General features: G+C 48.4%; 1 protein-coding gene across 1 annotated transcript in view; it reads right to left on the bottom strand.

The window, feature by feature from the left end:
- Positions 1–12,491, bottom strand: part of LASP1 (LIM and SH3 protein 1) — a 50,636-nt gene that overhangs the window by 20,056 nt on the left and 18,089 nt on the right. Inside the window, exon 3 of the mRNA XM_032791342.2 lies at positions 4,581–4,665. Coding sequence (XP_032647233.1) covers positions 4,581–4,665 — 85 coding nt within the window. The remainder of the gene's footprint in view (positions 1–4,580; positions 4,666–12,491) is intronic.

A 12,491-nucleotide genomic window follows, 5' to 3' on the forward strand; every position in this document is an offset into this window, starting at 1 on the left:
CCTCCAAGATTGGTTCACTGATAGCACAAAGACTACAGGAGTCACATTCCAGACTCTGCAGGGTTTGCTCAGCTCTGGGCAGATTTGGCAGCTATCAGTCTTTGAAGTAACTGTCAGTAAAGATAAAAGTAACTGTGTATTAACTAGAGTAAATGTTTGATGCTTGGAAAACAGAAGACTCCCTTTGTAAGCAGAACAAGGGCAGACATAAGGAGAGAGGAATTAGGATCTTATGCCTGTTTAAGATCTATCCTCCCTAGAGGGCCATGGGCATTTTACTCAGGTAGTTTTCTCCTATTCCATAGCTCTTTGCTCCTCCACCCTACCTCCTCCCCTGCCAGCTGCAGTAAGGCAGGACGGACCACAAGGGAACCAGCACCCAACAGCAGCCTCTCCTCCCTCAGGCTCTGCAATTAGATCTTCAAAGAGAACAGGAGTACTTGTGGCACCTTAGAGACCAACACATTTGAGCATAAGCTTTCGTGGGCTACAAGCCACTTCAGATGCATAGAATGGAACGCATAATAAGATACACACACACACACATACACACACACACACACACCCGTGAAAAGGTGGGAGTTGCCCTACCAACTCTAAGAAGCTAATTTAGATGAGCAATCATCATCAGGAGAAAAATAACTTTTGTAGTGATAATCAAGATGGCCCATTTCAGACAGACTAACACAGCTACTACTCTGAAACCTGTCAATTACATCTTGTAAGTCATTCTGGCCTGGAAGAGATGCTCAGGGTGGAATCCTGGAATGCACACGTATAAGTGAACATACTCCTCTATCAGAAGCCTAGTAATTGCTCTCATGTGAGCACAGACCTCCTCAGCTGGAGGAGCATTTATATGCTTCTGCACCAGCCCATTTCCAATCAAATATGGACCTGACCCTTCTCTCGGTGATCCCACAGAACCAAGGGAGTTACCCTCTTCCTCAAAAGATATTTGTATGGCCTACATCACCACAGCACTGAGCATCTGGGAAGTGCATTGCACAGATGGGCAATTTAGGCACAGCACAGATTAAGAGATTTACCCCAGTCTCTCAGACTCTGGTGTAGCAGGGAATTGAACCCAGACTGACCCTAGCCACTGGACCATCCTGCCTTGCCCAGCTAGGATTTCACTCTACTAACCCTGTGCCCAAGCCATTGTCACTGGACTATGCTTCCCGTCAAGCAGCAGTGTTCAGTGCTGCTCCGTGCTGTTAACAGTTGCCTCATTCTACCCTGGGAGGCGGCATGTCTGTAGTAAATGAAGCAGAGCCTTATAGACTTTGGTATTTGCCAAATGATTGGGAGTCTTCAGATGAAAACTGCTGCACAGATGTTCAGGTGAGCTAGAGGAGACCAACAAACCTTCCCATAACAGGGCCCTGCACACACCACTGGGGCAGGAAGAAGCTTTGAGCCTCCCAGTACCATAGGAGAGGGGAATCCTGCCCTAGTAGGATCCCTCCAGAGCTACTGTTGCTTGGGGCATTGACCCTTTAATCTGTTCTATACCCAGATGTTTGGGCCAAAACAGGTGCCTGCTCTCGCCTCCTAGAGAGAAGTAAAAAGTACCCTGGGGTCCAGACATTCAGCATGACAGGCAACATGCCAGTTAACCTGGCACCCAGCTTGCCTCCCGCCCCCTGCCATGACTACAGCTTTGCTGTGTGGCAAGGGGGTGGGGAAGGAAGGAAAAACAGCATCTGACATTTACAGCTACAGACACACAGCCTCGCAAAACAGCTTCCTCTGGGGTGGAAGGCAGCAGCTAACCGGCATAACAGAAGATGGCCAAAAATCCTTTCCTGTTACTGTGCAAAGGATGCTGGGACAAACTTCTATTCCTATGAGGAGAGTTATGGGATCCTTCCTATCTATGCACGGAAGGAAGTGACACCACACAGTACAGCAACTCCCCAATACAGTCTCAACCCCTCTGAAACAGAGGGGTTTGAATTTATGATCCCAGAGAACGGCTCTAGGGTTAAAACACCTACTCTCCTACCCTTCCCCTCCAGTGGTTTAGGTCAGAAAGGTCCCCTGTATTCAGAGCACTGGCAACAAGAACTGCCCCTCAGCTGGGGCTGCTGCTGGTCTGGAACAAATGACGACTAGTTAGTCCAGTCTGCCTGTGACTGCAGAGTCCTGCCTGTCATGTGGTAAGCTCAGCTCCTGCAGCTGCATGACACATCCTCCCCCACAGCCACAACTGGTCTGTTTTCTTTAGAGAACATGGCAAGAAAACTAGAGGTTCCAGGCCACTGAAGGCTGTTTATTAGGAGAACTGGCCCAAGGATGAAGGAGATTCTACATTTCAGTTCCAAGGTTTCCCCCAACCTGACCCAGCAGACTAGCATTGGCTCCAGTTCAAAACAGGAACTCAGAGAATCTTTCTATGTGTGCTCCAGGAAGTCAGACTAGATCAGGGATCTCAAATTCAAAATCACCATGACGGCCACATGAGGATTAGTGCATCCTTTTCATATAAAAAGTGCCCCCACCTCTGCCCCTGGCCCTGCCCCCACTCCACCCCTTCCAGGAGGCTCCACCCTTCCCCATCCCCATTCCAACCCTTTCCCTGAATCTTTCCCACCTCCTCCTGAGCACACAGCTCCCTGCTCTTCCCCCCTCCCTCCTGAGGAACACTAAGCATAGCCAAACAGCTGTTTGGTGGCGGAAGTGCCTAGAGGTAGGCAGAGGAGTGGGGACGTGCTGCGCTGGGGGTGGGGGGGGGCAGGTGAGGAGGAGCTTGCTGACACAGGAAATAACTCAGTGGGCCATGTGTTTGAGACCCCTGGACTAAATGATCCCAATGGTGATCCCTACTGCCCTTATAATCTAAGAATTCCTCTAAGTAGAATAGATCCAGTGGGGAATTGCAGGGACACCAGCGCCAGCGAGGTCTTAGATAATCTTTGTGCCCAATGGAGATATGCTAGAGAATCTCCTGGGGCAGTACTCCAATGGGGGAAAAAAAGTAGCACTGGCTAAAGCAACCTGAGCAGTGAACTCTTGGGCTCTTGTGTTACCCTGGAGAAGCACCACTTTGCCTCCCCCAATAGCTCCAGGAGGCCCAAAGCAAGTCTTGACTGTTCAGGCAAAGCCGCATTTGTGTAAGTCAGAGAGTTGTTGGGAAACTTGTGTGAGGAAGGGACCTTACAAAAGCAGATGTTTCAAAACTCGAGCTGAAGGGCCCCTCCCAGAAGATACCCCAGCAGCCAGCATCTGCCCTGTGACCTAGCTCCCTCCCCCTCCAGCAGGGAAGCCATTCCCAGCAAGCTGCCTTTTAGCTCCTGGCACTTCTCAATTAACGGGAAAGAGAAGGAAGGTCATGGTGCTCTTCACAGCACAGCGGGGACGGGAACGCACTGATCCTGAATGATGCCTGCTCACCCTGAACACAGCACTAAGGCAAGCCTCGGGTGGTACATCCCTTGCCTGGATCTTTTCAAGCCCAATAGTGCCTGTTAAGCTTCTTCAGAGCCAGGCCAGCATGCCTTGGTGAGGCCTTCAAAAGCAGGCTGTTTACCCTATTTCCCCACCCTCCTTTGGTGAAAAGGGGTTATCAGATTCTTAGCGCAACTGCCACATTCTCATGCATGTGTGACAAGCCAAAAATTGCTCCTGGATGCATTTTCCTGCCATGGCAGAGTATTCTGGGCTCTAATCCGAGGCTATGTTGCTGCCTCAAAAATCAGAGGCATAACAGCTCAGGACAGTCAGAGTTCTATAACTTAGCAGCCATGAGATCCAGGCCTTGAGGTCATCTCCTCTGGCTTGGACTCCCCCGCACAGCCCTGCTCCCCACTCTCATACCTCAGCAGTGCCAAGGGATAGTGAGTAGGCCGAGAATTCACACTACAGAAGGCCAGCTAGCCAAGCTGTTATTCCCAAACAAGCTATGCCCTGTTTAAAAGGAAACTCTACAGATCATGATCTAAGCTTTTGAGCTTCAAATGCTGCATATTTCAGTGCTCCAGGCAGGAAGAAGAGACCTTCTTGGCCCACCTCGAACTCTTAATAGATCTAAAGCTGAAGCCAGTTCCTATTGTGCCATCGGAAGTTAGGGTACTAATCCAGCTCAGAGCTCTACCTTGCAACTGGGGGCTCTTGATGACCCAGTTCCATCTCTGGACCACAGAATGGGAGGGGGCTGTCCAGACACGGCCCAAGCAAGCTCAGAGATTTGTACCACAGGGAGACTCTTGCACCACACCAGGTCCCATCCCTTCCCCCCCTCCAGTTTTCAGCCTTGGGAGCAAGTTGCCTATCTGGGGGGAAGACAGCTCACAGCTTCGTGTCATCAGGCCTGTTGGTCTAACCAGGAAGGAAAATGCTGGTATAAAGAGAGAAGAAAAACCAGACTGCAGGACATCCTGGCTTCTCAGCTCAAAGAGATGCTGAAGCATCAGGGCCAGGGTACTGGGACTAGACTGACCAATGGAATTGCCAGACTCGATCAGTCCATGCAATATTTCTGAAGTGACCCACCCCAGAATAAGCTAGGGATTGAGGGTCACCAGTGGCACAGTGGCCAGGCAAAGGGTCAGGGAAGCCTTGGACAGCATTCTTACCTGGCTCTGAAGCTCGCTCTGCTGCTTTAGGCGCAGGTTCTCCGGAGTGTCTGCCACCATGGTGAAGGACTGCTTCGGGTAGTGTCTGAGAGGAGAAGCAAGACCCTGTTAGCCATTACCAACCCAAAGCCTGGTTACAGCAAACTGAGCTCATGCAAGGGGCCACCCTGATGGACCTGCCCCTAGGAATACATCAGCCCCACTCCTAACCCCTCCCACCCCCCAGTTCAGTTCTTTGCTTCAGCCTTGAGCTCACCAAGGATTCTACAGGCCTCTAGACTGAATGCCTTTAGTTCTTCAAATAGTTCCTCTGCTAAGAGTAGAGCTGCAGCATATTGTAAAGGCATTGATAGCAGCAGTGTGGCTAGAGGACTGCAGTCTTCAGGGCTGCTAACATGGTGCCTTTTGCTAGAATGGAGTCAGTTTACAAGGAAAGAGGTTTTAACGCTTTAAGAGGAGACTCTTTAGCACCCCCTCTCCTATCCCCTTCAAAGAGGCAGGAGAAAAACCTAATGTTTCTGGAAAGAGTCTAGCACACCTTCCTGAAGCACACTGATTGTACATTAAGCAGTGTAGTGGTCTCCATGTTAATAGTTGTAAGGCCTGGCCTATGCAGATTTTTGTGCCTGTTTAGTTGTTTCAGCTGAGTAATTTTTTTTTTTTAAATTAAATAAACTCAAGTAATTAGAACAGTACAACCAGCAACACTGATGCAGTTCTACTGGTCCAAAGGGGTCTTCTGCCAGTGTAGACTATTCGTGCTGTAATACAGCTAACCGTTCACTTACATCCGCACTGGGGATTGTACTTGGCTATTCTGGTACAGAATTAGCATTATCACTTGGGTTTAGACAAGCCCCAAGAACTCATTAACATGGGGGGTGCTATACAGCAACAGAATGTTGTCAACCTTTAGCACCTCGCCTAACTGCTGCTATCCACAAATGCTCTGTAGTAACATCAGAATGTTACATGCAGCCATTGCTGTAGACAACACAAATTAGCACGTAGAGGAATTTCAGTACTGAAGGCAAATGCTGAATCCTGCAGCTGGAAGACAAAAAGGATGTTGGGAAGGGAGGCGACTCTCTCCATCTAATCCAGGAAAGAGTTTGCACTGCCTTCTTTACCTATGATTCAAGACACAACTGAGCCACAAGTGATGCAAGAGCCCAAACTCCACCACAGGTACTGGGCACAGATGACATTTGAGCAGGACTTGAACAACAGGTCAGGACTAAGGTGCATTGGTAGATATGGGGTATGAAAGCTGGCGCAGCACATGCCTGTGCTCTAAAAATACCAGAAAGTGGCGCTTAGTGTGGCTGAGGAATTTGTTCACCATTTCCCCACTGTCCAACAAGACAGGCCCAAAAAAGGAACCTGCCTTGTATTTATCTTGCTCTCCTCAGCCAATAAGAGTGTGGCAGGCAGGATTTATACCTGTGTTGTGTGCGATACACAGATGCTGATTCTTTCTTGGCGTGGCTGATTCCCAGTTCTAATTGGCCAGAGGTAAGTATTAACCCTCCGATACCAGTGCAGCCACCACTCTTACACCACCATCAGGCAATGCACTCTTCTGCATTACAATCAACTCCATGCATTGAAAAGCACAACTGCCACAAAAGTCAGTCTGGTCTTTTCCTTGCCTCCACATCTGGGGAAATTTAAGGTTGGGGGAAAGACAAGGCTAAGGAGAGAGGAGAGCTCCAAGACTGGTGCCTGTTCAAACTGCCCTGAAATTGGTTGTCATATGAGATCTTAACTATTTATGTACCAAACTTCCTGGGAAAGGTGTGCTGAGGAAACTCAAGCCTCAGTGGTGGTGTAACTGCTTTGTGGGATGGCAGAAGTTAGAAGATCCCACTGCAACACTCAGGTGTTGGGCAGGAGACATTGAAGAGAGAAAGCTGCCTCAGTAGTTTGTCCTGGGAAACCTCTGATCCTTTCAGGCACGAGACAAAGGACAAGGAAATATGGATTGAAAACCTGAAGAGATGCAGTAGTGCTGTGCGGTTTGATGGTAGACCCAGAAACAGGAAGCAGGGGAGAGCCACTTCCTATTACAGCAAGGCCAATGGAAGCATAAGGTTGAAGTGACACCTAAACTCCATGAAGTAAAGTTCTTAAAGATCTACTAATGAAGCGGAGACCTACTGAGGTTCTGTGAAACCTACTGTTTCATGGTAATCTCTGGTGCCCCGGGAAGGAAGCAATTGCTAAATTCTCATGAGAAGCCATGGCATTTAGATGCTTATCAGCGGTCTGCATTTATAATGTTAAATGTCTCACTCTTCCATTGTGTCTCAACAACCTACTCCAGCCCCGTTCATAGAACAGACTGCAGTTGCTGAAGAAAGATCCAAGGAGGAAGGACTAAAGCGCCTTTTGCAATTTTAAGCCTTTTCCTTGAAATCATGACATTCCCAATCCTGCAGGGGAATTTTGGCACAGCACTGAACATTGGCCTCTTTCTGTAGGCTCCAGCCAAAGTGCCCTAAGCTACAACCAGAGAGGTCTGGTGTTACGGAGTTTTTGACCCCTCACCCAGCAAAGCAGATGGCGGCTACAACTTGGGTCCCCTTGTAACTGAATTAAGAGCCCATGGTTTGCGTATCCCTTTAACAGGACACCAAGAATCCCATCTACACTGCAGCTTGGGGTGGGGTGGGGGGGAGAATCTGTTTTCACTTGTGTCCTGTCATCTGTAAACTGGGGACCTGAAGAAGAAGGCAGGGAACTCAGAGCACAAAGCAGCACTCTGTGCACACCTTCCCCTGTCCACACCTCTGCCACACACACCAACTGTGACCCATAAGCTCCACATTAGCCTTAGGTGAGAACCACTAGTGAGGCAGCAGAGTCCTAGCTGTCAGCTACTGCTTTTGCACAGCTCAATCCTGGTGCAGGACAGCAAACAGACTTCTAAATAGACACCCAGCCGCAGGCCACTGCTCCCCTTCCCTCAACAGTAAATACCTGTGAGCACAGCAGCAGTGCAGGAAATTCAAGGTTAAAAATAGGTCCCTACCTTAGGTTTCAGAAAAAAAGCCAAAACCCTTTCTAGAATGTAAAAAGCAACAAGAAACAGCATGCTGTCTTCTCCCCTCCCCCAATCCTGCAGTGCTATCTTAGGCACACAACCCCTCTCCCCCAATCAGCTGTCTGAGAAGCATAGCAGCAGACAGTCCATTCCCCCAGCTCCCCCAGACACACCCCTGCACAAATTCCTAGTAGCAGGTGATGTTACAAACGGGCTGTGCCCTGTCAGCAGAGACAGGGACACTCTGGCTTGAGAGTGGGTACAGAAATTATAGCTAAGTGGCCTTTAAATCTCTGTAGAAAGGAAAATATTCTCCCCACCTCCAGCCACATTCATAAGCAGAAAACTACCACGCACTTCAGGAGACTGGCCCCCCACACCACAGGGTGTGGAGCAGAGAGATACGGACACATGCAGCCAGGACAAACCTGCTCATCCCTGCACTGCCCAACCAGAAGTCTGGCTAAATGAGAGATTTAGAAGGGGGTGGGAATCAGTTTTATAGCACTACAGACCGCTCACTTAAACCAAGGGTTTTGTTTTTTTAAAAAATTCCAATTCAGATTAATCTGATTAGAGTGGATATACATGGTGTGTACAGATGACACCTGCTGCCCTCCACATCCCAATGCAGACTGCAAAGCCCTACAGATGCAGCTATGTACTCGGTCTGAACACAATAGCAGGGTTCTGCTCAGTGGCTATCCCCCAGAACAGCAGTAGAAGGGTGTTGCCTTCAACAAGAAGGCTCAGTTCCCTTTGAGAGCACTGGGAGCTTCTGGCTGGGTGCTCCACACCTGCCATTCTACCCACTTAAACATTTAAAAAAAAAAAAAAAAAAAAAAAAAGGCTGGCCTCCCATTTAAGTCAGGCCATCAATGCTAGCCAGCAAGTGGCAGTAGCAAGGGGACTAAAATGTCAGTCTAGCCACAATGTCATCTATGCTTGCCCCAGGCAGAGTTTAAAAAGCTTGTTAAAAGTCCTGACCAATGGATTTTTAAAGAGGAAAGAAGTCTCGGGGGGACAGCTTGGCTGTTGCTGGCACAGATCTGACCCCATCTTTAGACCTGTCTACCCCACTGTTAGGAAGTTTCCATGGGCTTCGTGGAAGGGTTTCAATGAGAGAAGAAGAGTTCTAAATGGGTTAGATGCCAAACTCGGATAGTATTCGACTAGCATGGATCTCAAACCTAAAAGTTACTGGGCTGGGGAAAAAAAAAATAAAATAAGAGTCTAACAACTGGCTTTAAATGCAGTTAACATGGTTTCAAACCTAGCTGGGAGAGGGCTTAAGAAGGGGAGAGGCTCAAGACCCCCAATACAAGAAATGTGAAAGTTGGCAGGAGCATATGGTTGGGGGAAGAGGGGGAAAGATAGAAGATATGAGGAAGTGGCTGCTAATCAGTCAGTCATCGGTGGTGCAGAAGTGGTAAGGTTGGATATACATATCAGAGATTTAGATTTAACCTGAACCATGCTGCTAGGAGACCCTGTTCAGAGCACTGTTGTAGCCCAACTGTTTCCTGCCACTGTTTTTATTCCCTGATTCAAAGGCTAAGCTAGGGACAGAGTTGGTCCTGACACTATACAAAGGCAGAAGAAATCTCCCTTCATGACAGAATTCAGCCTGTAACAGGCTCCAGAATGTGGTACCAGAGTTGTGACACTGGTACCACTGGTCTCCGCTGTTCCAGGCAGTATGCGGAGATGATGCAAGCCCTCTCCAATGAGGCCTGGAATTCTAGGGCATCACATCTCTGAATCTCTTAGGGATGGTGTTTCCCCGCCCCCACATTGCCATTTCCTCCTCTCTGCTGCCCGCCCCCATTCCTTCCCTAGGAGATTCAATGCCAGGAGCAGAGCTGAAGTTTCTTCTGACATTTCAGACTGAAGGTGACAAGGCTGTGGTTCAGTTAGAAGCAGACCCTGTTACACTTTTACTGCAAGTGTTGAGCCTAGCCAACAGTAGTATGTTAATCCAGTAACACACAGCCTCTGTTTATTGTGGAAGGAGAAGACAGTTCAGGCCTTGCTCTCCTGCTCTTTCCTCACACTGCCAGGAAGAGGCTGCCAGATTCCAAGCTGCTCCCCATACCAAGCAATTGAGCTACAAGGCAGACTCTCTTTTCATGGTAATGAGCGCAGTCTAAGAACCCAAAAGAGGATCCAAAAGCCAAGCCGGCTTCTGTGTTGGAGGTTTGAGAGCCAGAAGATTCTTCAGGCCAACCCTAACTTCACTTATAGCCAACCACCTTGAAGACACTGGGTTGTCCAGGTCTGACACTGCAATTAGAATAGATAGACCCCAGCTTCCCTCTCCCATGATACCCGTGGGACTGAAGTGTCACCAATATCAGCTGATCTGCCTATATGCAGAGAGAACACATCTGCCAAGTAAGGTGGTGAGATCAGTAGTCCCTCTTCTAATAAGAGCTACATATGGACTTTGGTTCACTTTTTGGAGAGTGACACCTCCCCTGACATACCAGATCTTACTGATAAATGGAGGGAAGGTAGAAACCCTTTCTTACACCAGAAAAAAAAAGAGGAAACCTTTATATGTTCAGGCCAGCCAAGGAAGCTGCTGCACTGCAGTAAGATATATGGGTTCTGCGAAGGGGAAATGCAGTTTGTAAAAATCTCACACATACTGGCAAGAATGGATCTGCATTTATGGTTCAGTCATGGCCCATGAGCTTCACGCTATCTGCTAGCACTGAGAGCCTAATCATTAGGTTACTATGGTAACTGCATCCAATGCTCTGGGCATGCTAATGCAAGAGAGCCAGAACTCCCAACCATGGCCTCAGGGTGTTGGTGTGAGAGAAGTGATGGTCATAGCATTGAAAAAAAGCTTTTACTTGGTGAGGGAATTTAAATCCCTCTCAAGGAGCTGGTTTATTTGGGTTTTTTTGGTGCTGGTCTGGTTAAGAGACTCAGGGGGCCTTCCTTCACTAGGAAACACTTCAAGGGCACCTTTTACAGTTTCAGTCAGGCTCTACCCTCAACCCCAAAAAGTCAATTTGTTTTGCTTGTATACCAAGACATGCTTGAAAACAGATCTTAAAAGCTCCCAGTAAAGCACATCAGAGGCATCTGCAGGTCAAGTCCACTATGTACATTCAGCTCACACCAACCAATATATTTTGCAGAGAAATCAGATAGAAGAAGTCAGCTGCTATGTATACGTCACCCTCAGGTCTGCAGGCCCTAACATGGAACACTCACTGCTGGTTGTAACCTCAGTCTCCCATGCAGTTCTCCCAGGGAGATACTAAGCCCACTAAGGATCTCCTTTGTGATGTGCCTGCCAGGATTTTTAGACAGGCCTCCAGAAAGGCAGCTAGCCCTCCCAGCATTCTACATTCTCAAGAGTGCTTTACCAACAAGGACTAGTTAACCTAATGCAGCAGATAAATATCTGCATTTTGTAAGTGGGGAAATCAAGGCAGAGATGATGTAGTTTGCTCCAAGGCCAAGGGGAGAAAGGATTAGAATTCAAGACTGCAGCGCAACTACTGGACTACCTGTTTTCTTGGTTAAATGCCACACACAGTTTGACAGAAGTGAATACTGCTCTGAACACAGGAATAGAACAGGGCTGCCCAGAGGATTCAGGGGGCCTAGGGCAAAGCAATTTCAGGGGCCCCTTCCATAAAGAAAATTTTTTTTGCAATACTATATTCTCATGGGGGCCCCTGTGGGGCCTAGGGCCAATTGCCCCACTTGCACCCCACCCCTCGGGCAGCCCTGGAATAGAAAGCTGCGCGAGTGCCCACACCACTAGGGAAGCAGTCTGGCTGGCCAGACATGACTATATAAAAGAATAAGCAAGCACTTGAACCTTCTCCCTAGATTTTGCATCACCGCACTCATGATCATAAGCATGAGACAGAAGGGCTGCCTGATTAAGAACAGACATTTAAATCCTTTGTGAGTCTAAGGCAGGGAGTTACTGATTTAGAGCATTGGCCCTAGCCAGTCACCCACTCACAAAAGTCATTGCTTCCCAGTATAAACACAGGAGCCTGTATTCTTGGAACAAGGCAGAAAGAATCATCTCATATACATGAGAATCAGCAACAGAAACAGGCAGCAATAAATTAAACCTTAATAAGAAAGCACAGGGTGAGCAGTCTTGGTTCAGCAACAGAATACAAGGCAGCATGCGTGGGAATGACAGCTCTGCTCTCTCCCCCCTCAACATCTTCGGGGCTTCACAGGGAAGGCAGGTTTTTCGTCACATGCCATCTGAGGTCTCCTGGTGAGGTGGCGGAGAACCATGGTGTATTCCTTGGCTTAGAAGGCCGAAATCAGAAACCAAGAAAGGAATGTAGCGGCCAGCGTCCCTGTTCCGCCTTCCCCATCAGCGAGGCCCAGTCTTGGCAGATGAGGTCCCCATCACTCATGTTCCAGAGGGAAGAGACCCTGCCTTTTCCTTCCAAATGCACAGCACGCAACCCCTCCTGAGCACTGAAGTAGATAGTTTGGCACAGACAATCTAGTTGCACCTGGAACAACATGTTCCACTGCATCTCCTTCTGAGCATTTGAGTCTCCATGTGGATATCCTTTAAGAAAAGGGAGCAGCATCCCCCACAGATCCAGTCAGTTTCCAAAGAGACTGCACTACGAGATTAACAGCAGTGCACATCTATAAACCAGGCTACTATTCTCAGGGCCCATTTCTAGGCAACAGTGCAATGCCACAGCTAGACCGTTAACCTCTGTCTGTGCCGTAGGTTAAACCTGGCTCCTGGGATACTGAATTCTTCAGACCTAAACTGGACTGGATGCCCCATCTCACAGCCCCAAAGAGGGTAACTGGCTAATATTTGCCCCGATTATCAGAGTAAAAGCCCCAGG

The sequence above is a fragment of the Chelonoidis abingdonii genome, chromosome 21, assembly GCF_003597395.2.
Source record: "Chelonoidis abingdonii isolate Lonesome George chromosome 21, CheloAbing_2.0, whole genome shotgun sequence".
Taxonomy (NCBI): Eukaryota; Metazoa; Chordata; order Testudines; family Testudinidae; genus Chelonoidis; species Chelonoidis abingdonii.